General features: G+C 33.3%; 1 protein-coding gene across 3 annotated transcripts; it reads right to left on the bottom strand.

The window, feature by feature from the left end:
* Positions 1 to 676: 676 nt before the first annotated feature.
* On the bottom strand, positions 677 to 24,723 carry LOC142352963 (uncharacterized). 3 transcript variants are annotated; one of them, XM_075405123.1, is made up of 4 exons: positions 23,932 to 24,723; positions 21,062 to 21,301; positions 17,083 to 17,928; positions 677 to 1,546 (listed from the first exon to the last, which is right to left on the bottom strand). In XM_075405123.1, the coding sequence occupies exons 2-4, from the start codon at positions 21,278 to 21,280 to the stop codon at positions 878 to 880; spliced, it is 1,734 nt and encodes a 577-aa protein (XP_075261238.1). In that variant the 5' UTR covers positions 21,281 to 21,301; positions 23,932 to 24,723; the 3' UTR covers positions 677 to 877. The 3 variants fall into 3 exon arrangements, with proteins under 3 accessions (XP_075261238.1, XP_075261237.1, XP_075261239.1); XM_075405122.1 differs by having other exon boundaries at positions 23,790 to 24,722; XM_075405124.1 differs by lacking the exon at positions 23,932 to 24,723 and adding an exon at positions 23,557 to 23,783.
* Positions 24,724 to 25,289: the final 566 nt, after the last annotated feature.

Here is a 25,289-nt window from a genome sequence, read left to right as displayed (position 1 = left end):
TCTGTTGATTGCGAGTAGAAGAAATAAGAGAAGTAAACATTAATGCATTAATCCCTTGCGGCCGAAAACCCTCAAAAAAGAAATCTGAAGATCAGGTTCGAGCAGTCATTGCATCACTTTTACGCTTCTGAAACCTACCTCAAGCTTGGAAGGCAACTTTGGTTGCGGGTAGATGGCGAGCCTCTTCGTCTTACCCCCTTTCGTCCCTCGATCAACTGCACTTCCTTTTCTTGACTCTTTCACTGTTATTTGAGAAGCCGATCTCGTCCTCAATTGAGAGGTTCGAATTTGAACTTTAATGTCTTCACTGCGTTTTGTCGAATCTCGTTTTTTCACCATTTTTTCTGCTCTTAGAAATTTTTCACGCAGATTTTAAAGTCTTCAGAAACAAATAAAGAACTATTTCACGCTTTTTCTTATTTTTACGTTTTTTAAGAGTTGAAAAGCTTGAAAAGATTATCTGATATATTCAAATAAAATATTCAGTACGTTTTTAACTGCATGTTTATGTAAGAGGTGATGTTTTTCAGCCCTAAATTTCTACTGATCGTGAAATCTTTCAATTTACATTTTTTTCTGCAAATCAAATTTCTGAAAAACAGTGGTTCACGTCGATACAATTTGTCATCTCAAAAAAACGAAGAAAACTTAGCTTTCAATTTTGGCAAAACGTTGATTAAGCTTTGATGATTTAATTGATCAAATTTATGCTTTAGCTAAAAATATATCAGTTTAAGCAACAATGAGTTTTGCATAAAAATAACATTTTATTACCTATTATGCGTATAGGGTTACAAATCAGTTTTGGAATAATAGTAGCAAATGTAGCCAACTAATTTCTGAAATTGTAAAAGTTTTCCTGATTGAGTTTTCTAGTTCAACTAAAAACTTGGTCACTGCATGTACTTGCAAGCCGTGACCCTTGCCTCGATCGGCTGTTTGCTCTCGGTGGGGTATTGTCGGCAAACCTCGGGTTCCACTGTCCAGTACTGGTTCGGGTAATATACAACTCGGCACTTTGCTGCGGATCCCATTCGAGATGCGAGGCAACGTCCGAAAACGTTGGAGTTGACCCGTTTGATTTTGGGTTTTCCGCGCTGAACCTGTGACCCGGCTCGTCCGCAACCCTGGAAAACCTTGTGGTGCTGTTATTCCTTCTCGTGCTCTCGTTTAACGAGTATCTCGCTGCTACGTCGTCGTTTATAGAGTTCGGATTTCTTCGGCGCCTTTTGGAGCAAAATTTTGAACCCTCGTCAGTACAAAATCGACGGCATAGGAATACAATCATTAAAATGATAGACAGAAATGCGATCAAAAGAGCAGCAAGAACTGCCAGAACATGCGAAACTGGCCAATAACGAGTTGACGATTGATCACTTTGTGAAGATCTTTGAGAGTCAAGTTTGAGTGAAATAGTTTCATTAAAGAATGTGTTAAACACTGTGCATGTTATCAAATCTTCTCCAATCACTGGGTTTGAGTTTAACTGCTGAGAAAGTTCTTCAGGGATTTTCAGCACCAGATAACCAGTATTGTCTACAGCAACCTGAAATAAAACAATACTTCAAAATGTTGTCTCGTTCTTAGAACTCAATTTTTCAGATTTTTTTGTTGTTATACTCTGCCAAACAATCTGAGTCACCTTGTGGAGGTTTTTCCCACTTACAATTGTTATCTTAAAATCAAAGCCGGAATGTTTAATGATTAAGTACCAATCTATATGATTTAAACCACATAGTATTTATTAACTGAATAATTAATATGAGGTGATCTCAAATTTGTCGTGTCCAACTTAGATTAGAATACAAGGAGGCTCGGTAATGTGCGATCGCATATAAGGTTCTGATCCCGCTCATCCACAATTTTGGCATAATTGTGTACCAAATGAAAAATAGGTAGAATAACCCATAAATTAAAGTATTTTTTTAAAAAAAGGTGTATGAACAAAAAGAAAGCCTCCAACGCAAATAACTCAGTGGAGTAAAACATAATGCATTAGATTGATGAGATATGCCAGTATTAAGGAAGCGAGTCAAGACGAACAGCAAAATCAAACAACAACAACAACAAATATTAATTTAGTGCGTTTTAAAAAACAAAACTTAATATCAAAGTCAAAATACCGCCAGATAAAACAAAAATTAAACAAAATAACTTGTAGTTCACCGGAAAAGATATGGGACGAGTCCATAATAAGGCTTGGTAACAATAAGACAATAAAGAAAAAAATAGTAAGGTTTAAAAATTCGCTTATTTTAAAAAAAACAATTAATTTCAAAGCAATGAAAACCCTTAGAAATCATTCAAAATATCCCCTTGGTCTACAATTAAAAATGCTTCTATAGAAGGGAATTAAGAACTGTTGGTATTCAATTTTTTATGCGGTGAAAAAGAACAACAAATATACAACAAACAGAATATCAATTCAAACTTGCCAGAAAACGTTTTCGAAGCCGTAAAGCCATACCTTGGCCCTCAAAATATGTTCAATTCCACCTTCTCCGAACACCGATAATGTATTTTGCAACTTCTCTTTAATGAAAACAGGTAACAAGTAGAAAAAAGGAAAAAAGTCAAAATTAAGTAACACTTATTTTTCGAAAAAAAAATATTTCCAAAGACGTGAAAGCCATTAATAACAAAACGGAATAACTAAATAGATTCGTTTATGCTTCCAAACAAAGCCCTTAAGACCTGCAGTTATCCAGAATATGTCTCGTCTACAACAGAACGTCAAATATGATCAAAAATGAAAAAAAAAACTTTTTTTGTGAAAAACATGTGTCGGAGCCAGTAAATTCCTAAAGAATTCTTTAAAAACATTGGTTTTTGTGACACCAGTATTTTTTAACACCTTCCCTTGTATAATGTCATATTTGGCCATTTATTAACGACACTAAATAAAAAACAAACAATAAAAAACAAAATAGCGAAGTTAAAGTGTTTTTTTCTTTTGGAAAACAATTGTTTTCAAAGTCATGAAAGCCATCAGCTATCTTCTAACACAAAATATCGGCGTAACTATTCATCCATGAAAAACCAATTAAAACGCGTCGTTGTTCAGGACTTTTCATACAACTAAATAGACAGTTAAAGACAAAATTTAAAAACCATAATTAATTTCTTCGAGAAAGTAGTGTCGAAGCAGTAAAAAACCATAATCTATATCTTTAAGGATTTTAATATTATCTATTTTTTAGTTTTTTGAACGCCAATAATGTAATAAATGAACTGTCAATAACGCGATAGTTTGACAATTCTAGAAAACATGAAAATTTTCAAATAGCTAAAAAAAATATGAAATCTAGTGGTATCAAAGCCAGAAAACTAAAACTTAAGGCATAAGACAACAATAAAGATTCATTTGAATTCAGTTATACGAAAAAGCGCTCTTGCATTGCTGACACTAAGCTACAATTTGAACAAAATATAAGAAAAATGGAGGCAATTTTCAATAAGTTATGTATTTAAAAATTAATAATTTTAAAAAGTCAAAATTACCATAAATTTGCAAGCAATAAACTACATAAAATAATTTAGAGCTAAATAGGAGGCCAATTAGACCTATCACTAGTGAGCTTTGACTTGAAATATTCTGCTATTTATTTCATATGGAAAAGATTGAAATTTTTTAATTAAAAAAGATCGACTAATTACGATTCAAATTTTTTGTATTGTAAGAGTCCAAGATTGGTCCAAAATTAGCCCTGCTAATGTTCTTCGTCCCTTAAGAACACTTAATTCTTCGAATGTCGTAGACATAGACATTTTGTAACTGAAAAATTCAAAAATCATTGCTGCGTTTTTGATAATCAGCGAAAAAGTTAGCAAAAACGGCAAAGTTTTAATTACAGAGCGCTCTCAATAGAAGTTGACGTAGAAATTGCCCCACTTTAAGTCTACAAAGATTGTGTTAGTGGTGTGCACTCCATGCAATTTTAATCAAAGTGGACTAAAGAAACTTATTTCGTGCTGTTTTTGATGAAAAAATCTGAATTTTGCGAAGTATTTGGCCAGAATTTTTTTCAAAAAATAAATAGAATTAGCCGACAAAATTTTTTGTCTTCTCAAATTAACAACACTTTCTGGACAATTTTAACAAATTATAGCAAAATTGGCGGAATTTTAGTTAAAATTCCAAAAAATCTGAATAAAATCAACGGAATTCACTCTATTTTCTCAAAAGTTTAAACCTCGATAACTCCCCTGTAAAAAACGAAAATGAAAGAAATCTCTTTAATTCCATATTTTACGCTGGACAAGCTTTCTAATGATACCAATCTCAACTCTCTACGATGAATACATCGATCGGGCAAAAGTGTCTGAACAAAAAAAAACCCATTTGAATATATAATTCCTCCTCCCTCAAGAGGGGTCGGAATAATAAAAGTCACCAATTTTCTGCGCTCACGAGAAAAGTCGCCCCTCGGTTTGTCAAAATTCTGTTAAATTAAGTTCACATTTCTTTTGTTTGGTCTTATAAGACAGGTCATATTTTTTCATTCTGTTGACATTTGTTTTTGGTTCCTCGAAATTAGATGCTTTGTTCCTTTCTTCAGATAATTTATATGCGCTTAAAACTCTTTCTGAATATTTCCGACGTTCAACAGTGCGTCAAGTCTGCATGGAATTTTATTGAACCTAACTTTGAAATGACTAACTTGGATTGCCAAAAACCAAACTTCACCGGAAAATCTGGACAGCAAAATTATTTTTCGCATATACACTATTATTCTTCATTTACATGCCGATCCATATAATGAAAAAATTTGGTTTTGGAATCCTGAGAAATAATCCATTTAATGAAAGTACATAGCTTACTACCGACTTGAAGGCTCATTTTTTACGTATACAAAGGTAGGTAACCTCTATCAAAGTATATAAACCCTAATGATGAGTGAATTTAAAACTTGAAAGAATCTTGCATGCTGATTCAAAACTTGCAAGATTCTTGCAAGAATCTTGCAAGATATCAATCAAGGCAAAAAACAATTCAGGGTGCAAATGTTTTAGAAAACATCTTCGAAGCAAATTATTGTTTATTGTCGAAATCAATAAAAAAATTTTTAGCCCGGATTAAAAATCTTACAAGAATCTTGCACAGTAATGCACAGTCTGTAGTCGTCAAAGAAGTCAAAAAGGCGCATGCAAAGGCTTTTTTTCTTTCTGTCTTCAGTGCTATATTCCCAACCCCTCTCTGTGCCCCCTTTCTAGTGCATTTAGATGTTCATTTATATGTTTGTTTGTTTCTTTCTACAGCGCGATAATACCCGCCCTTGTGTGTGTTTCCTTCGCGCAGCGCGATATCCCCCCGCCCTTGTTCATGACCCCTTCGCGCATTAGTCTTAGCTATTTAGGGTCTTTGTTTTTTTTTCTTTGGTGGCTAGGTCAGGTGCGCTCCTTTTGGAGCACAGTAATGTACCGGCTCTAGTCTTCAAAGAAGCTAAAAAGGCTAATGCAAAGGCTAAGACATGTTTACTGCTGCGAAAATCTGCACCCTTTCTCCGTTGTCCCCCTTTCCCAGCATTTGAATCGAAAAGCTTGCAAGATTCTTGCAAGCTTTTCGATTCATCTCGCAAGCTTTTCGATTCATCTTGCAAGTAATCTTGCAAGATGAATCGAAAAGGTTGCAAGAATCTTGGTACCGGTATGTATTCACTTGTAAGATTGCCTTGCAAGATTCTTGTAAGTTTTTTTATTCATCGACCACTAGGGAATTGCATAGCTCTATCCATAATCTCTCGAAATATATTATATAGATTTTAAATTATTCTTTGAAAAAACTATTGATATCGCAAAACTATAATTAAATCAAACCTTCATCTGTATTTCAAGTCTGCATGCTAAATACAATATTTATATTTTATCAACGCATAGCGTTACCTGACTTGCTCACAGTTATTAATCTCTTTTTCGGCAAGATAGCTTTTTATTGTGATTTAAAGCATAGTGGCAAAAATATTTTAGATTTGTCAGTTTTTAATATTTTTTTAGAGTTGATGACTTCTGTGAAAGAAAAAGTGATGTTGTAAATGATAGTATTATTTGCAACACCCCAATCACTTCTTTTCTTTCACAGAGTCATCAAATTGAAAAAGACTAAAAAAAACTGAAAATTCTATAACTAGAACATGATGAAAGCCGTCGCTGACCATATTTTATGTTGCAATCATGAAATTTTTTAAAAATCAAAGAGATCTATCTTTTAGAAATGATAAAATTTTAAAGAAATATTAAAACAGTCACAAAATGTTCTGATCAAACGTTTTATGTAAAAGGAATTGTAAATTTTAGGCAATAATATAAACAACGAATGATTTTTGCCAGTTTCAAGACTCGCGATTACTGCTTCTGCAAGATATAGTACATCATTTGTTGCTAAAAATTGTTCCGACCCCACTTGTGGGGGGGAGGAACTATATACTCAAATGGTTTTTTTTGTTCAGTCAATTTTGGCCGATCGCTATATTCATCGCAGAGAAATGTGAGTGGTATCATTGAAAAGCTGGTCCAGCGTAGAATTCAAAATTATAAATATTTTTTTGATTTTCGTTTTTTTTCTAGGAGTTATCGAGGATTGCAGTTTTGTGTGAACAAGGGATATTTGTTCAATTTTAGTGTGATTTTTCTTCAAATTAGGATATTTTCTATAAAAATAGTATTTCAAACTTAAACTGCTTGCCAAAATATAAAACAGTTTCGCGTTCCTAATAGATTTAAGGCGATAAAAAAGACTATGTCTGGTCTCATAGGGAGCTTCAATATAAAAAAATCGAAATATATTGGAGAGCTCTTTTTTTATAAAACTTTTCTACTTTTTTTTTGCTTTTATAAGTCACCTAAAGACAAGTCACTTTTCATATCGAGGTTCCCTTAATGACAAACCATTTTTACAGTCAAATGCTCAATGAACATAAAATTATCGTTTTCAATGAATTGCTCATGTTTTTTTAACTTCGATTCTGAGTTTTCGTAATTTTAAATGAAATTTTGAATTTCTTTTTTGAGTTTTTACTAATTTTTTGGAGTCTTATGACATGGACTCGTTGACTAACAGCACAATATGTTCCGTAATGAGACTTAAGTGAAAATATCTAGCGCTTTGAGTGGACAGCTAATGGCTGTTAAGACTTGAAATAAAATTTTTCGAAATTTTTTTTCGAATTCTAACCAATCATAAACTTATTATCGTGAACTGTAAGTCAGTCTCTGTGATGACAGCACCCTCCTCCGTCATACTATAACCAGATGTGATCTGGTTTGCAGTTTTATCTTCTATCTTTTAGTAATATGACTTCAATGACACAATATTTCAGAAAGTTTAAAATTTTTTTGGATATTTCCGTATTATTGGTTACTTTTGAAATCTTTTCACATTATCCTAAAACTTAAAGCCCCTATTGGCTTCAAGGAGACATTAAATGGGTCACAGATAATTTTTTTCAGATAAAAGCTTTCGGTTTCAAATGGCTTCGAACCTTTTCTTCTCGCATTTCTCAACTGAATTTTTGGTTTTTCCCTGATTTTGTTGTTGTTTTTATAGTCATAAGACTTGTTGTGATTTCTTATTGATCACCTATGCATGACAAACATCCCCATACTTCTATTGAAGCATATTTGAGCATATTTATTGACTTCCGTTAAAATTTGTGGGATTTAATGGCTGTTAAGAATTTAAAAATAATTTTTCGAAATTTTTTTTTGAACCTTAAGCAATCTTAAAATTTTCGTTTACTGTTAGTCTTCTCAGTATTGACAGAACCCACTTGCTTTGTACTGCAACTAAAATAAATTTCTTTGGCGGTTTTATCTTCTAACTATTGAATATATGACTTCAATAACAAGAGTTTAAAATTTTTGAAAAAAAATTTGGACATCTTTGTACTACTGGTTACTTTTGAACCCTTATCACATTATCCAAAAAACACACATTATCCAAATTTTACTCTAATTTTATTGGCTTGGAAAAGACTTTCAGTGGATCACAGACAAAGTTTTCAGAGAAAAGCTAATGGTTTAAATGGTTTCGAATTTTTCTTCTCTCACTTTTCTACTGAATTTAGGTTTTCGCATGTTTTTGTTGTTGTCTTCATAGTCTTAAGACTTATTGTGATCTCTTATTGATAATCTATGCAAGACAAACATCTTTTTCTACCATCGTGCTATTTCTGAGCGTAGTTATTGACCTTCGTTAAAAGCTTTTCTGTTTAATGGCTGTTAAGACTTTAAAAAAAAGTTTCTCGAAAATTTATTTTGAACATTAACCAATCCCAAACTTTCTTTCGTGGACTGTCAATCAGTCTTAGTATTTACAAGATCCCTTTTTATTTCTAAAGCAGTCAAAAATAATCTGGTTAGCAGTTTTGTCTTCTACCTATTAGTTTTAAAACTTCGGCCAATAGTTTTCACATTTTTTTCAAATTTTCGGGTAATTTTTCTTTTTTTTGGATCCTTTGAAATCTTATCACATTATCCTAATAATGATAGTTTCCATTGGTTTAGAGAAGACGTTCAACGGTTCATAGATAAAGTTTTCAGAGAAGAACTTATGATTTAAGTTGCTTCGACACTTTCTTCTGGCACTTTTCTACTGAATTTTTGGTTGTTGCCTGTCTTTATTTGTTGTTATTTTCATCTTCAAAAACTTGTTGTAAGGTCGTATTGACCAAATATGAATAGCCGGCAACTTTTTTGTCCCATAGAGGCATAATTTAGCGTATTTAGTGGATTCCTCTGAAAGCTAATGAAATTAATCCGTTGATACTACGAGCTTTCTCAAAAATTTCGTGGTTCTGTTGCATTTGTTAATATTTGATTTTTTAAAACTATATTGACAAAAAAGGGAATCTCATTGCTGTTCAAAAATTAATTGAACATAAAAAGTTTTTTTCTTGAATTTGCTAACGTAAACTTTCCATCCACTGTATAGTTAGGAGAAATTGAATTTGAGTAGTTAAAGTTTTATCTGACTGCATTTTGACGTTGTTACTATGTGCTTTTAAATTTAGATATTCACTTTTTGACGTGAATTTTTTGTTTTTGCTAATTTTTTTTATTGCTTTTTTTGTGTCGTAGTCTCTTTAAGGTCAGATCTCATTGGCGCTGTAATAAGGCATGGCATTATGTAATTCAGTAAGTAGATAGGTTGTGTAACGATTGTTTTAAACTCAAACATCTATTTTTGTTATTTCTTCATTTGGTTGACAATAAAGTCAAAAAGGTAGATGAGCTCGGGTCGGAACATCACGTGCGAACGCACATTAACGAGCCGCCTTGTTTTCTTTTGAAAATCAGATGGATCTGTTTTTGACAGTTTTTGATGAAATTTTCTACCATTGAATCTGAAGCAGTCTGTAGAATTTTCATTTCAAATCCATGTATGTCAGAAAAAGGATAAAATTCAGTAAATTATGAAGTTCATTATTTTTGGAGCATTTATGTTAACAACCGTTGTGCTTACGGAAAACATCATGTATAAAATTTGCTTGCAAGTGCTTTCAAGTTGCGTAAGTTTATTCTTTTAAAGCTGAAGTTTGGATGAAAACCAAATCAGATTATTAACTGGTGACTAAATTATCGATGGGTCGTTAGATTCCTCTCGATTCACAGTCAATATAGATCCGAGAAGAATGTTTCAAGTATCTACATTATGATTTATTCCCCAACATAAAAGGTTTGACCTGAGTGATAAAATATGATTCAAGAATTTTTCGAGTCGTGCAGAGACAATGCATTGCGTTGCAGATGTATGTTGTCAATTTAATTTGACCAAAAAATAACAGAATACTCTTCAAAACTCTTGTTTGCCGGAGCTACTGCAACCAACTGCTTTTTGTTTCAATTTGTATTAACAATATCTAGACTTTCCATTATTGGTTTTTATCTTGTTTTCTCTGAACAACTCATCTGAAACTGTACTTGAGTACTCGAATTGAAAAAAAAAACTTATAAGTCAAAAATTGAGGAATTATATACGCAAGCCTATATACGCAAGGAATTATATAAGCCTTTTTCCTATATGTTCACGCATTGTTCAGGGAATGTGGATTTTTTAAATTACAAAATTCACTAAAATTTTTGTTATTTTTTCATCCTCAGATAATTAGTTTCTTTTTATTCCTTATATAATAGGTTTTTGCATGAAAAATACGTTGATGTGTACCATTCTGGAGGCAATAAAAATTAATAATCTGATTTTCAAAACAAGCTAATTTCCAAGAATTCAGTATTGAATGTAAAATCACTTTTTGTTTTTGAAGATATCATAAAATATGTTAGTTGTCAGTTCTTTCCTGAGAAATGTCATTGTTTAACTACCGTTTTTAAGAAGAACCGGGCTCTAACCATATCATTCCAGCGGGACCTTTTCTCTAATGAAAATATCGTTCTCAACTTTTAATTGATGGAGACTTTGAACGTTCAACTTTAATTCGGTGCATTTTTCTAAGCCTGACTTTGCCTGACACAGAAAGTGATGCTCGACTTACTCGCCTAAAAGTGATGAAATACTACAATTTGGTCTACAAGATATTTTCAAAAAACGCGTCAAAGAAATGTCTTTCCATGAGTTTAACATACAATTCATTTGCTCGCAAAAGCTAAAAACATAGTAAAAAAAGTGATCGTTCATCTATTGCACTCCTAAAAAATCAAAAATTTGTTAAAAATATGCGTTGTTTTTTTAGAGATAGGTATTTTCCAATCTGAAGACAACGAAAACACAATTTCATTAGGGCTAATGAGAAAAAAGGCTATTGTAGTCGAGTTGCCTAGTAGCATTCAATCAATCAATCTAGCAATATAGTCCACTGCGAAAATAGAACTATCTTGAGAATTCAATATAATTCGTAAATCTTTAGCATTTTTCCAATTGTCTTTTAGGTTTGCTAGCTGTGAACTATAAAAAGACTTTCTGGATTTGCAAAAATACGGACTTAAGAGGAGAATTTTGCTTGACCTATGAAAAGATCACGCTCGACCGATAAAATTCTTTAGATCGACTAATAAAATGTTACATTTTGATCCATGAAAAGATCATGCACGACGCATGAAAAGAATTTTCGCATTCCATGAAACGACTTTTCCGCAGATTTGAATAAGTAGATCTGCTGCGTAATTTTAGACAATAACCACCCCCCTCCATCCACAGGAAATCTTGAGATTTTTCATGAGTCGTTTGAGTTATTGCTTTTAGCTAGAGCATGAATTCTTAGTACCTCAGATTTTTGAGCCTAAACCCGATGTGCTAAGAATTCATTCAAATCATAGCATGACCTATAGTATGGTTACTAAGAATGATATTTGACCTAGTAAGCCTACTAAGAATTTTGTATGATGCCCAACTCGGTCTAGTGCGACTATAAATGTCTTCGAGCAACAAGCACCCAGGGTACTGCTTTTTTCATAATAACTTTCAAAAGATATATCATGAAATGAGCAAGAATATTACTTGAGGTTATGAGCTTTCTGTTAGTTCTGATAACACTCTTGACCATACTACTAGCTCCTCCCTGCTCAGCAATGGTCATAATGCATTCATGGTTACAGGCACAACGCATGCTGAGTGAGCAATCGACAAATGAATTGAAAAGTGAACGGCTCTAATGACAACTCAAGACCTCACTTGACGTCACACGACGTTCAAGCATCGTAGCCACCAATCATAAAGCCGGTCATAAACAAGAATCGCTCAATTAGCCGAAAATTCGCTGAATCAAGCTTCTCAATCAGTGCATATAGTGGACAGTCATTTTTTCACACCAACAGCTCCAGCTACAACCCCCCCCCCCCCCCCCCCCCTAAAGAAAAAATAGACTTATCCCAGAAGAAAGCTATTTGTTTCAAGAACAAAATTTAAATTTTTAAACAAATTCTAAAAAATGCAAGCGTCTACCTGTATAAATATAAATCTTCTTCCGAAAAAATGGCCGCAACTTGCCAACCAATCAAAAACATTAAATAAACAAAAGTGCAAACCAGCTTGAAAAGTGGGCGAATTTAGTCAAAATTTCGATACCAGTATAGGGTCTTGTAAGATATGGAAACGGGCTATAATGGCCAATTTGTTTGAAAACAGCTGGAAAAGGCGGATTCTAGGAAACAATTTTTAGCCTTTACTTCAACGTTGTTCAACGTGCCACGATGTACGCCGAACAATAAAACAGCCTGAATATTCTCAGTTCAACAATCATGGCAGATAAAAAAATTATCGGCAAGGATCTGCTCATAGCTGAACAGTATATTACAGAAAAAAAAACAATTTGAAGATTATGTTCTAAAAGTTTACTTTTATCAATTTTTAAAGATCCCATTCGCATTTAGTATTGTGGGAGCTTTTTATGCAATTATGTACGCATGAGGTTCCTTCATTTATGAAAAACAGTGACAAGTTCGTTCAAATTTATTCAAGCAAAATGTATATTTTTCGGCGTAATGGTTTTTCTGATTCTTTGTCTGATATTTTAATTACCAATAATCATATCTCACGCTGAGATTAGATGACCAACAGATCCAAATAGTTATAACCACTCATTATGACAAAAATGACAAGTCATAACTGATGTGCATATATAACAATAACACTCAAGCACGCCGACCTCAACATCAAAGGCATAATTTGTCAATGCGTAATTCTTTGTCAAGAAAAGACTGTTCTCAACGCCGGTGGACACAAACAAAATCACGAGACATGATTGCTTAGGTAATTGTTGACGATGATTATTGTCTGAAGGCCGCTATTTTTGAGTTAAAAAGCGGCAGTAAGAGGTTGCATAACTTAGCTACTTAATTTATCAGATTGACTGAGCTTTTTTCACGCTTTTTCTTGTAGAAACGAGTTCAAAATGAGCAAAATCAATTGTAAAAAAACAGCCTACTTTTATATACTGATTATAAACGCGTGCGAAAAACTTTTTATGGATATTTGAAAACCAAATCATACATTTTTATCCATACAATTTTGCAGTGATTTCACATTTACAATTTAGATAGATGGTAGAGTTTTTTCCAAAATTTAAGTTGCATTAATGCGATGTATTATTTCTGTTTAATGGTGCTGGACTGCTGCCAGTGATTACATCCTTCCAAATGCTTTCAGTGTACGAATGAAAATTCACAACTATAATCAAGGGGAAAATATTTAGTCACACATATATTCAAATCACGTAGTATCATTGAAAAAAATATAAGAACAAGGCGGCTCGGTAATGTGCGATGGCACATAAGGTTCCGACCCCGCCCATCCACAATTTTGGCATAATTGTCTACCAAATGAGGAACAGATAGAAAAACCCAAAAATTATTTTTTGCGAATCCCAAAAAAGCCCAAGTCTTTTTCAAAAAATTCTGTATGAACGATAAGATAACCTCCAAAACAAATAACTCAGTGGAGTAAAAATTGATGCATTAGATTGCTGTAATATGTCAATATTAAGAAAGCGAGTCAAAACGAACAGCAAAATCAAACAACAACAACAACAAACATTAATTACATCAAAAAATTTATGTCCCTCTTAAAAACTAAATTTAGTAACAAAGTCAACATACCGTCAGATAAACCTGAAACTAAACAAAATAACTTATAAATCACCAGAAAACATATGCGACCAGTCCATAAAAAGGTTTGGTAACAATTATACAAAAAAGAACAAAAACAGTGAAGTAAAAAAAATAACTTACTTTTTTTTTAAACAGTTAACTTGAAAGTAATAAATACCATTAGGAATCAATTAATATTATCACAAATTTACGATTACCACTGCTTCTATAGAAGGGCATCAGGACCTGTCCTTATTCATTTTTTAAAGCGGCTAAAAAGAACAACAAAAAAAAACAAACAAAAAAATTTCAATTGAAACTTGCCAGAAAACGCTGTCAAAATCGTCAAGCCATATTTTGGCCCTCAAAATATATTCGATTGCGCCTTATACAAAGAGCGATAATGTTGTACGTGGCCATTCATTAGCAAGACTAGGTAGCAAATAGACAAAAAAGCGAAGTGATAAAGTATGTATTAATTTTAATTTTTTTTTCGAAACAAAATTACATTCAATGTCATGAAAGGCATTAATTACAAAAAGAACTCTTTAAAAAGGGTCCTTTATTCATTAAAAGGAAGCCCTCGAGACCTACAATTATCCAGAAAATTTCTTGCATCTACAAAAAGAACGTCAGATATGACAAAAATCAAATTAATTTACTTATTTTTTTGTGAAAAACCGGTGTCGAAGCCAGTATGGTCATAACAAATTCTCTAAAAAATAGATTTTGGGACACCAATCCCTTTTATTCCCTTGACACCCATAATGTCATATTTGACCTGTAATTAACTAACGAGATTAGGTAACAAAAGGAAACATAAAAAGAACAAAATTGCGAAATTAAAGTTTTTTTCTAATTTTGGAAAACGATTGTTTTCAAAGTCATGAAAGCCATCAGCTATCTACTAATATCAGAATATCGGGTCTTCTATTCTTCCATGAAAAGCCAATGAAAGCTATCACTATACAGGAAATTTCATACGACCGAAACAACATAGTATAAATGACAGTTAAAGACAAAATAAAAAAAATTCAATTGATTTCTTCAAGAAAGAGGAGTCGAGGCCGTTAAAACGATGATGTATATCTTTCAAGATTTTAATATGTTCAATTGTGCCTTATTTGGAACGCTAATATTGTGACATGAGAACTGTCAATAATGTAATAATGTGACAAAATTAGAAAACGTGAAAAACTAGCAAATTTCCAAACAAAAAAAAATCTGAAATCTTGTAGTATCAAAGCCAGAAAACAATAACTTCAGGTTTAAAACTGCAACCGACAATAAATGTTAAATCAGTAGAAAGAAGAAGCAGTCTTTCTTTGCTGACACCAAGCTGGAAGTTGAACAAATTAAGAAAAAATTAGAGGAAAAGTTAATTAATCCATTATTTATTGAAGAGTCAATTATTTTTAAAAAAAGAAACGACCATAAAGTTTCAAGTAAAAAAACTAAATGCATTAGCTTGGAGCTTCTTAGTATGCGAATGGGTTGGACCTATCGCTCCTGAGCTTTGATTTGTTATGTTCTGTTCTTTATTATTCAAAAAAAGGTCTTTTTTTTTTAAAAAAAAAAAGACCGACTGATTACAACCCGATTTTTTTGGATTGTAACAGTCCAAGAATGGCCCAAAACTAGCCCTGCTAATGCTTATTCTTGGTTAGGAACAATTGATATTTCGAATGTTTTAGATATAGATAATTTTTAGTTGAAAACTCAAAATAAATTCTGCATTTTTGATAATCAACGAGTAAAGTTAGCAAAAAACGGCAAAAATTTAACTACAGTGCACTCTCAGCGGACTGTGAAGTAGAAATAGCCCTCCTCTGAGTCTACAAAGATTATATGATTGTTGTTTGGGGGTTTACTGTCGGCAAATTTAATCAAAGTGGACTAAAGTAGCTTATTTCGTGCTGTTTTTGATGAAAAAGGCTAAATTTTGAAATCTTTATCCAGATTTTTTGACCAAAAAAATTAAATCAAAACAATCAACAATTCTTGTTCGTCTTCAAAAATAAAATCGACGACACTATTCTTAAAAATTATAACAAATTTTAGCAAAATTGACGAAAATTTAGGCAAAAATTCCGGAAAATGTGAATAAAAACAACGTGAATTCACTCTTCTTTTCTCAGAAGTTTAAACCTCGATAACTCCCTGTAGAAAACGAAAATTAAAAAACTCTTTTTAATTCCATATTCTACGCTGGACGAGCTTTCTAATAATACCAGTCTCAACTCTCTACGATGAATATATCGATCGGCGAAAATTGACGGAACAAAAAAAAACCCATTTGAGTATATAGTTCCTCCCCCTCAAGAGGGTCGGAACAAATAATTGAATTTGGCTGTATTTGTACGTAAAAGTATTCCATAAATGGTCCCAATGGTAAATTGTTTTGCTGCTTTCTCAAAAATTATGTTAATCTATTCTGATAACGTGTTCTTGCACTCGCGATCTTTTCTGCTAGCGCCCCTCCCCCCCAGCTTAGTTTTGCAACCCCCCGCATTCATACATGTTTAAACATGCTGTTAAAGTTAGGTAAGCTTTAACGTGAATATATATAAACAATATTCAATTATTAAAAGCTAGCACAGCTATGTTTCGAAAGCATTTCGTATTTCAGCGATAATTCATTGCAAAAAACGTAGGCGTCAATGAAAATTTCTGTATTATATCATTTTTGGTGTTTTCGGCGACAATGAGGGCTTGATTAAAAAAAAATTAGGAAACTTTTTGAAAACTGCCTTCAATCTACCTAAACACTCTTGTTTTAATGAAATGCAAGTATCGCTCCTGCAATTCTCGAAAACTTCTCCCGCACTCCTTGACCTTATGCGACATGTGGTTTATTGGACGCTCATCAGCAAAAAAGTGATCAATCGCCATGTTTCGTTTCTTGTGTGTGTGTCCGCCAGCCAAAATTGTTTCGTTCTTCTGTTCCAATCGATTTTTTAAAAAAGTTTCATACGTTCCTTAATGCAATAAGTCTGTATAGCGCCTAAATATACCAAAATGAAACGATTAATTAAACTGTCAAAATACCAGCTGTGACCAAAAAATCTCGACAGTAACTGAATTTTCTACGCGTAAAAAAATCCTTTATGCCACAGTTCATTAAAATTTTAAAATCACTAAGTTTTAAAAAGGAGCACTTCACTGAACAAAATACCTGAGAGCACAATTGATTTTTTTTACATTTTTCGTCATTTCCAGTGTGATGTGAGATCTGACAGGGTACAAATACAGAATAGCTGTGGCCATTTTACTCAGGACAATAATTTAATGAGTTTCAACAGTGAATTTGGAATCGAGGTTATTTTCAACATATGATCAGCTTTGAGCAGGTCTTACAGCGTTTGTTTTTTCCTATCAAATATCCGCTTTCGATCATTTTTGCTCTCTGCTTTTTTTTCATTTTAAAACAAACCCACATTGGTCGGTTTGTATTATCGTGACAGCGTAGCCAAATTTGAGGAGAAATTGTTTTTTTCCTAGCTCTAATTCTTGTTACATATTGAGCCTAAATTGATTGTTACATACCCATTTCAGCTGAGGAGCCTGGTAGATAACTTGTCCTCCCTCACTCCAGATCTTCAGTTCTCCAACTTTCCACTCTTTCGTGGCTCCAGGAAAAATTGTTTCCTCGTTTGACACCAAACATGGAAGAGCCCAGAAGCCTCCAATTTCAACAACCGCAGTCTCTCTTGTATTTAACTTGGGTAAAATTGGGGCTTTTAGTTTTTCAATGTGGACTTTCGCAACTTCTTGTCCTTTGAGTTCTTCGGGTTTTGAGCATAAAGCGTTATCCATTTGCACGAATTGGTAATTGAAGGAAGATAAAGCAATAATAACTTGAGCCCAACTATTGTCGCAACTTATTGGGTTATTTTTCAAATCAAGTTTCACCGACTTTGACCTTTTGAACATCTTTTCAAACTTTGGCAATTGGAAATTCGTAATAAAATTGTCAGCCAAGTTCAAATTAATGGAAGCAAAAGAGCAATTTATGAATGGGATTTCCAGTAAATTGACGCTATTTAAGTTTATATTTCTTATATTTTTCAAAGTTCCAATTTGTGGATCAATTTGCAGATTTCTGGCGTTATTGCGAAGTACTGATAAAGTTTGTAAGTTTGGGAATTTTTCAAATAGCGTAGCATCTAGTCTTTTAAGGCTCAATCCTGACAGTTCCAGGGTACTAATTTCCAGAATAGCTTGCTTGGATGGCAAAATTGAGGAGAGTTTTTCAGCATCGGTGATTTGAAGGGTAGAAAATTGAAAGGTGGTTAAAATTTCTCTGAGGGTTGCAGAAGTGAAGAGCTGATTAAGGTCAATTGATGTGAGGTACCCGCCACTTACTCGTATAGTGTAGCTTGTAACTGACAGCTGAAACAAAAACATTCCAGGTTTAGACCTCTAGCTTCCTGCCTAAAGTCAAGGAAACGTCTTTCCGTGGGCGGAGCATGGTCCTTTCAAGGGTCGAAAAATGCATATCAATGAGCCAGATTAGCCCGATTTGTCGCTCGAGTATGATCAATACAAAGTTCGAGCAATTTTTTTCATAAATCTGCTTTTCCGCATTTTTGGATTATTTTTGCTTCTGTAGCTAATGAAGCAGCAGCGGAGCAAAACTACACAGCATAGCACCACAAAAACCCAACTTATCGCGCAGTTGGAGTAAGATCACAACATTTAAGAATTTTTCCATTTCTTGAGATAAATCAGTTATCACAGTTTAACTACAGAATCAGTTGTCACAGAGATGGTGCCGCAAGCCATGCCCCTGCTTGTGGAAGCAAAAAAAAACGGGGTTTTCATCTTTCGTGGGCTTGCCTGACAAAAAAATCCTTCAATGTTTACGCATCTTGGGCCTCTTGAGTTTTATTTTGTGTATAACTTGTAATGCCCAGATGAGAGATGATTGGAAATAAATCGTTGTGATTTTGTTCATCTGGCAATTGTACTTCTGTATTTTGAGAAACCAAAGAGGAAGCTGATCTTATGCAGGCAATATAAGCTGCGTTGACTTGATCCATAGATTTCCTTACTCCTTATTCCGACTGACAGCTAGACAAACTAGCTTAAAGCCACGAATCTTCTGACAAGGTTGTACCAAAAACGCTCTCAAGAGGTTCCCTTTGTAAGGTTATCGAAAGATCTTAAGACATCTAAAATTTTAATAGCAGAAATTTTGCACCTTAAGGAATAATCCTTTTTGACAGAACCAAGACGATCACGCAGAATCCTAAAAGACAATTGAGGATCGTCCATTTTATCAAAGCGTTCCAACAGCTATTATTTTCTTGACTGGTTTTTTGCCAACATGAGGCATCATAAGCAGGAGTTCCAATTGCAGCACCAAGTACTCCAGTTTCATGCGATTTGTTTTGCCGGGTTGATTTACCAACTTCTAGAAGTTCAGAGGGAGACAAAATCTCAAAAATGGTTTTTTTATAACATTAGACCTCTCTGTGAGCCTTCCCTAAATACGATTTGTAGCGTTAAAGTTAATTCATTTTCAGTCCCAACTAAAACTCATTCATTCAGATACCAAGTAATTTACTGCAGCTTAGTCACCTTTTCTTTGATTGATAGGATGGTTGGCCGAAGAGTTATTGCAAATAAAAGAGGCCCTAATGGGTCATCTTGCTGTACTCTAGTTTGGCTAGTGATTATTCTATCACCAAAACATAAGTGACTGTGTCTTGATTAACAAAAGAAAGTGAAAGCCGTTATTCCGGTTATAAACTTGGTACCTGCATTCAGAAGACAGCTGCTTTCAAGGGAATTGAAAGCTATCTGAAAATCTACTTTTAGAATTCCTGACTTATTGGAAGCGGAGGCAGCTTTTTTCGTGGAATGAAAAGTAGCCTCACCGCCACCTGCAGTAGCGTCTCCTAACTGGTAGTGTGGGAACAACTCCCTACTATCTTGTTTTGACTCTTGCACCAATTATTTTGCATCCAGGCTCCGTAGAACTTCTCGAATTTGTAGAAAAATTAGAAAAAGGGCTGGATACGAACTGTGGAAAAACTTCCTCCGCAAGCATTGTTAACTTTTTTGTTAGAAATTTGAGCAATAATTCCTAATTCCGATTGATCTTGCGCACATTGAATCGCGTTGAGCCCGCCTTTTTTACGCAAAGAATCGTCAATACTGAGCACTACGAAATGAATGCTGATTTTCTATTAGTTCATTAATGAGTATTGCTACTAGCTTGGTCATTAGATAGTAACTATTAAACAAGGACAAAGGAAGTGGTTGGAGAAATTCACATTATTACATCTCGAGAACTTGAGAAGAATTATAAATAAACTCATTGATTCGGAAGAATGTGAGATATGTAATCTTAGTTTGAACAGAGAATTCACTTAAATTTCCAGTATAGCAGAGGTTTTTAAATTTTTTATTGTAATCAGTTACAGACTCCAAGTAAAGAAGAATCCATTACCTGAAAACAAGAGGCAATGCAACAAATTGGATTTTTTAATTTTTCAATTATTGCAAAAACTCAGCGCCGCCTGCAGTAGCGTCTCCTAACTGGTAGTGTTCGAACAACTCCCTACTATCTTGTTTTGACTCTTGCACCAAATATTTTGCATCCAGGCTCCGTAGAACTTCTCGAATTGGTAGAAAAATTAGAAAAAGGCTGGATATGAACTGTGGAAAAATTTCTCCGCAAGCATTGTTAACTTTTTTGCTAGAAATTTGAGCAATAATTCCTAATTCCGTTGATCTTGCGCACATTGCATCGCGTTGAGCAAGCCATTTTTACGCAAAGAACCATCAATACTGAGCACTATGAACTGAATGTTGATTTTCTATTAGTTCATTAATGAGTGTTGCTACTAGCTTGGTCATTAGATAGTACCTATTAGACAAGGACAAAGGAAGTGGTTGGAGAAATTCACACTATTACATCTCGAGAACCTGAGAAGAATTATAAATAATTTCATTGATTCGGAAGAATGTGTGATATGTAATCTTAGTTTGAATAGAGAATTCACTTAAATTTCCAGTATAGCAGAGGTTTTTAAATTTTTTATTGTAATCAGTTACGGACTCCAAGTAAAGAAGAGTCCATTACCTGAAAACAAGAGGCAATGCAACGAAGTGGATTTTTTAAATTAGCAATTATTGCAAAAACTCATGAAACTTATGAAACTACATAGTTGACTAATGGTCAGAGCAGTCCACCATTCTGTTATGAAATAGTAGTTGACTGATGGTGTCAAGATGTAACTTTAAATTTTGATGCCACCTCAGTTGTAATTCCTGGAGGTTAATCGAGATATAGTTTTCTTTGAGAGCCTGCTAGAAGCCCAAAAATGCGAGAATTTAATTTTTTTGCAAGACTTCATGTTCGTATTTTTGCACAGATAAAGATTTTTATATCCTAGGTTTCACCCACATTTTACAACGAATGCAAGCCACTTTATTGAAAGTAGCAATTGTGGACAATCAATTACAAGGGAAAGGGAAACAGATCTGATGATTTCTCCAGAAATGTCCCACTCACCTGTTGCAAAGTAGAGGGAACTCCTGATGATATCTCGCTTTCCCTCCCAGTCTTGTCTGATTGGGAGCTGGGATAAACATGGATAATTGAATCTTTTTCATTTACTTCATAATTCCAATTGACTATTTCGCCACTGCCTGCGTTAGACCTGCGACGGGCAATCACATTCAGGACTAGGCACACTGCAAGTATGACGTGATCCAGGATACCTCTTTTCATTTTTGGGCGCAGATTATTGTCCTAAAGTGCAAAAGGTGCTAAGAGTCAACTTCTAACTTAAAAAAATTAGAAACGGTTAGCTTATCTATTATGATTTTTAAAAAATCCATTTACCAACCCCCGTCTATATTTTTTTCAAGCATATTCGCTACTAAAAGTATAAAATGTTGTCTGGATAATCTGGTTGCCAAAACCGATGAGATACATTTTTTAAACCAAAGCCGACAAAAATCAGTCCAAAACGAGTTTCAAGTTTTGATCAGTACTTCTCCACTGAAAAAGACGTCTTAATTTGACAAATCAGTACTGATCACGTCTTACCTCAATACTTAAGACTTCTGAAGACATGTCAATACTTGCACAAGACTCGTCAAGTCTAAGTCAAGTTTTAGGCGAGACTTGGCAAGTATTGAGTCAAGTCTTTACCAAGAATTGACAGACCTTGAGTCAAGTCTGGACCAAGTATTGAAAAGTCTTGATTATTGCGCTGTTAATAAAAAAAAAGTTAACAAAAAATCGTTTATAATTTGTGCATTTCAAAAATAGCACAAATTTTTTTAAAATGACAATTTTAATTTTTCAAAAATAGCGAGAAATTTGTTAATATGATCAAATTTTTCCTAAAGTGATGATTTCTCAGCCTATGATATCATATATATTCAGTCCAAAACCATACTTTTTTCAGTGCTCAAGACTTGTCAAGTTTTGATCAAGACTTGACTCAAAACTTGCCAAGACTTAAGACTTGATTTAAGATGCGCCAAGCCCGAAAAGAGACTCGATCAGAGTGCTGTTTTAGTACTGATACAAGACTTGCAATTTCACTGAATTAGTACTGATTAAAACTCGACGTTCAGTACGAAAAAAATGATTATTGCTAGATGGAGTTTATTTCAAGATTTTATCGAAATGCTAGCAAAATGCTAACAATTTTATTTCAAGCTTTTATGGAAACGCTAGCAAAATTGATATCAATCATCTCATGGACAAAAACTCCAAAAATTTTTTACAACAAAACTATCTGATTGTTTTAGCTGTTGTGCCTAAATTGATATCAAAAATCGCAGAAACATCTCTTTTCTTGTCTAATTAAATTTTACAGGCTTCAACAACAAATTTTTGATATATTTTGAAAAGTCATATAAGAAAAACTTTTGACAGTGAGCATCAACAAAACACAAAATGAGCATAAAAGACAGAAAAAGAAAACAGAATTCTTCAACATTAATAGTTTTCTTAAAAAAAACTGTTCACATTTTTCCGTTGTTGCAACTGCTACAAATTTGTGAAAGCACTACAACTGATATTCTTTTTTAAACTTGATATATATCTTCTGTAAGGCAGATCTTTATTTCTTTCGCGTGATACCAATTTTCGAGAAAATTTTGATTGAAAAATCACAGAAATCTTTTGTTAAAACAAAGAGATTATCCAACTTTCAGGATAGCAATGATTCTTTTTTCGCGGTTGTAATTATGATGGCTGAATAGATGCATCCACCGAAAAGTTCAAATTGTTGTCTTAAAAATGCCAGGAGTAGTTTATAAGAAAATATATCCACTTTCAACACAAATTTCAAGATCTTGCGTAAGTTGAAAGACTAAGTTTTATATCTTACACAATCTTGAACAACAAATGTTCATCATGAAATTCAAAAAATTTGATTTTTTATTTGATAATTCATTTTTTCAACATATGACACAATGAGCCAGCTGCTTTGAAATTAAAACAAAGTATTGATTGATTTTTAATTTATCAGAAAGAAAATTTTGTGATTCGTTAAGATAAACAGAACTTGTAAAAATATCTCCATGCTAAGGCTTCTTTCATTTCAGAAAAACTGCTTCACTTCTGCATGAGATGGAGTAAAATGGGCTCACAAAAAGGACTACTTTATTTTTTCATTTAGAACGCCAAAATTATAAATATTTTGTATCATATTTTTTTCTATTTTAACACTTGTCGACTGAATAGCGTGTCAATTGTTTTTATCGTTTGTCTCAATTTTGTCATTGTTACAATCATTGGCAATCCACCATACGATCACTTGCACATGTAGAGTTGATACCACGAAACAGCAACGGAGGAGAAAATTGAAAAAATCCATACGTGCAAATGAAATACAAAATTCCGATATATGCATTTTTTAGGGTTGACCTTTGTCCTTTAAAATGTTTGTAAACGTTACATTTTTAAGGGACTTACTATAGCAAAAAAGATCAGTGTTTCCAGATATTGAAATTAAAACTTGACTAATAAGTGCCTATTTTTCTTACCTATAATGAGTGAGTAGCCAGTAATTTTGTAACATAAAAGCGTAACTAATAAATAAACAGTAGTTTTTTACTAACAGCCAACTATTAAACGGTAGCTAAAAGACAACAAAAACCAGTTTGCACTAGCATGACTCGTTCTATAATTTTATACTGTACAGTCAGAAAGAAAAAACGGCTTTGTCAGTAGCAGAGTTCAGTTAAAATGGTACATTTGTAAAAACTCGGTTACTCACTTTCTGAATTTAGGCCTCTGATTAATACTGAACAGAGTTGCAAAAATTTGTCACTCAATTTTTATCCACAATGTAACTTTAATAAAAGTACAATCAAATTGCAATTGCGGAATTTATTCCATGAATATTATAATAAACATACCGCCAGTATTTTAAATACACCTGTTTTCAGTTCTTTGATAATGACCTCTAAGAAGGGATTTTTTTGAACTTAATCAATCGCCGCAGTCATAACACGTAACTACATCAAAATGAGGAATATCTCAGCTTGAATAATAAATGAGTCATGACCATAACTGGAATAAAATGGTGTACAGTTTTCAATGCTTTGTTGATCTGTGCTCAGAAATTCCATATAAAACCATAACAATAGCATCTATTTTGGCTGCTTGAATGTTATTACAGCAAATCAATAAACGGCAGGAAAAGCCAAAATATAAGAAAAATTCCAATATATGCCAATTTTAGTTTGGTTCTTTTTGTTTTCAAATCGTTGCTATAACATTTGCAAAGAATTTTTTTTGTTTTAGTAGAGTAATTGGATACTTCATATAAAATAGGTTCGAACCTTAGTGTAAGATTAATAAAAATTTTAAACAAGCTATTTTCGAATAATGTTTGGGTGTGCTACATAAAACATATAGAGCTTATACCGAATTAATAAGCCGTATTTTGTTGGTAACAAGCTCTGAAACCAATAAAAATCAGCAGCGAAAAAATTTGTTGTAACAAAAGATAAAGCACAAAAAGGTCAGAAACGTTTAAATTTTGCAGCGATGCATTTTGTCAGGCAATCGATTTTCAGCAAATCGGCAAAACTGAGCCAAAATGCGCAAAAAAGTTGAAGAAACAGAGATAAAAGAGAAAGTTGAGAGCTTTTATTGCTCAAACTTCGCTTAATACAAAAACTCCGGTGGCTGTTGTTTATATTGCTCTGATCGTTACAGATTTAAAACTTAACATAACGCCGACCAGATTTTTCTGTGTTAAATTTTTATACTGTGATTTAAGTAACATCTGAAGTTCTATTTAGTCTATTCTCAAGTTTCGTTTATTTTCAAGCTTACTTTTGGTCTATTTTCAAGTTCTATTTCTCAGACATGTTCTACTTTTAAGCGAGGGGTCTAGAAAATAGTACGAATAACAGACTTCATTTTTTCGGTTGCAAGTTTTTACATGCATTTTTGTTTCATAATAAACATTGCAAAAAGTTTCCTAAAACATAAACTAAGTAGTGGTAGTAAACACAAAGTTTATGCAACTTTTTGTGCAGCTTTTGGTGAACGTATTTGCACGTTTTAGGGAGAATTTTCTTCATCAACTTTGCATTTGATATCTTTTTCACATAAACCAAAATGGACAATTGGTAATATGTGTTCCCACAACTATCACCCGTTAACACAAAAAATAAATTTTCAGAATGAGTGATAATTTTTTAATGTTCCCTCAATTGACGGCATCAACTCATATGAGAAAAAACGACCAATGAGAATATGAGCA

This window comes from Convolutriloba macropyga, chromosome 14 (genome assembly GCF_964194025.1).
Source record: "Convolutriloba macropyga chromosome 14, txConMacr16.3, whole genome shotgun sequence".
Taxonomy (NCBI): domain Eukaryota; kingdom Metazoa; phylum Xenacoelomorpha; order Acoela; family Convolutidae; genus Convolutriloba; species Convolutriloba macropyga.
Note: the sequence above shows the minus strand (reverse complement) of the source record. Positions and strands in the feature narration are given on the sequence as shown.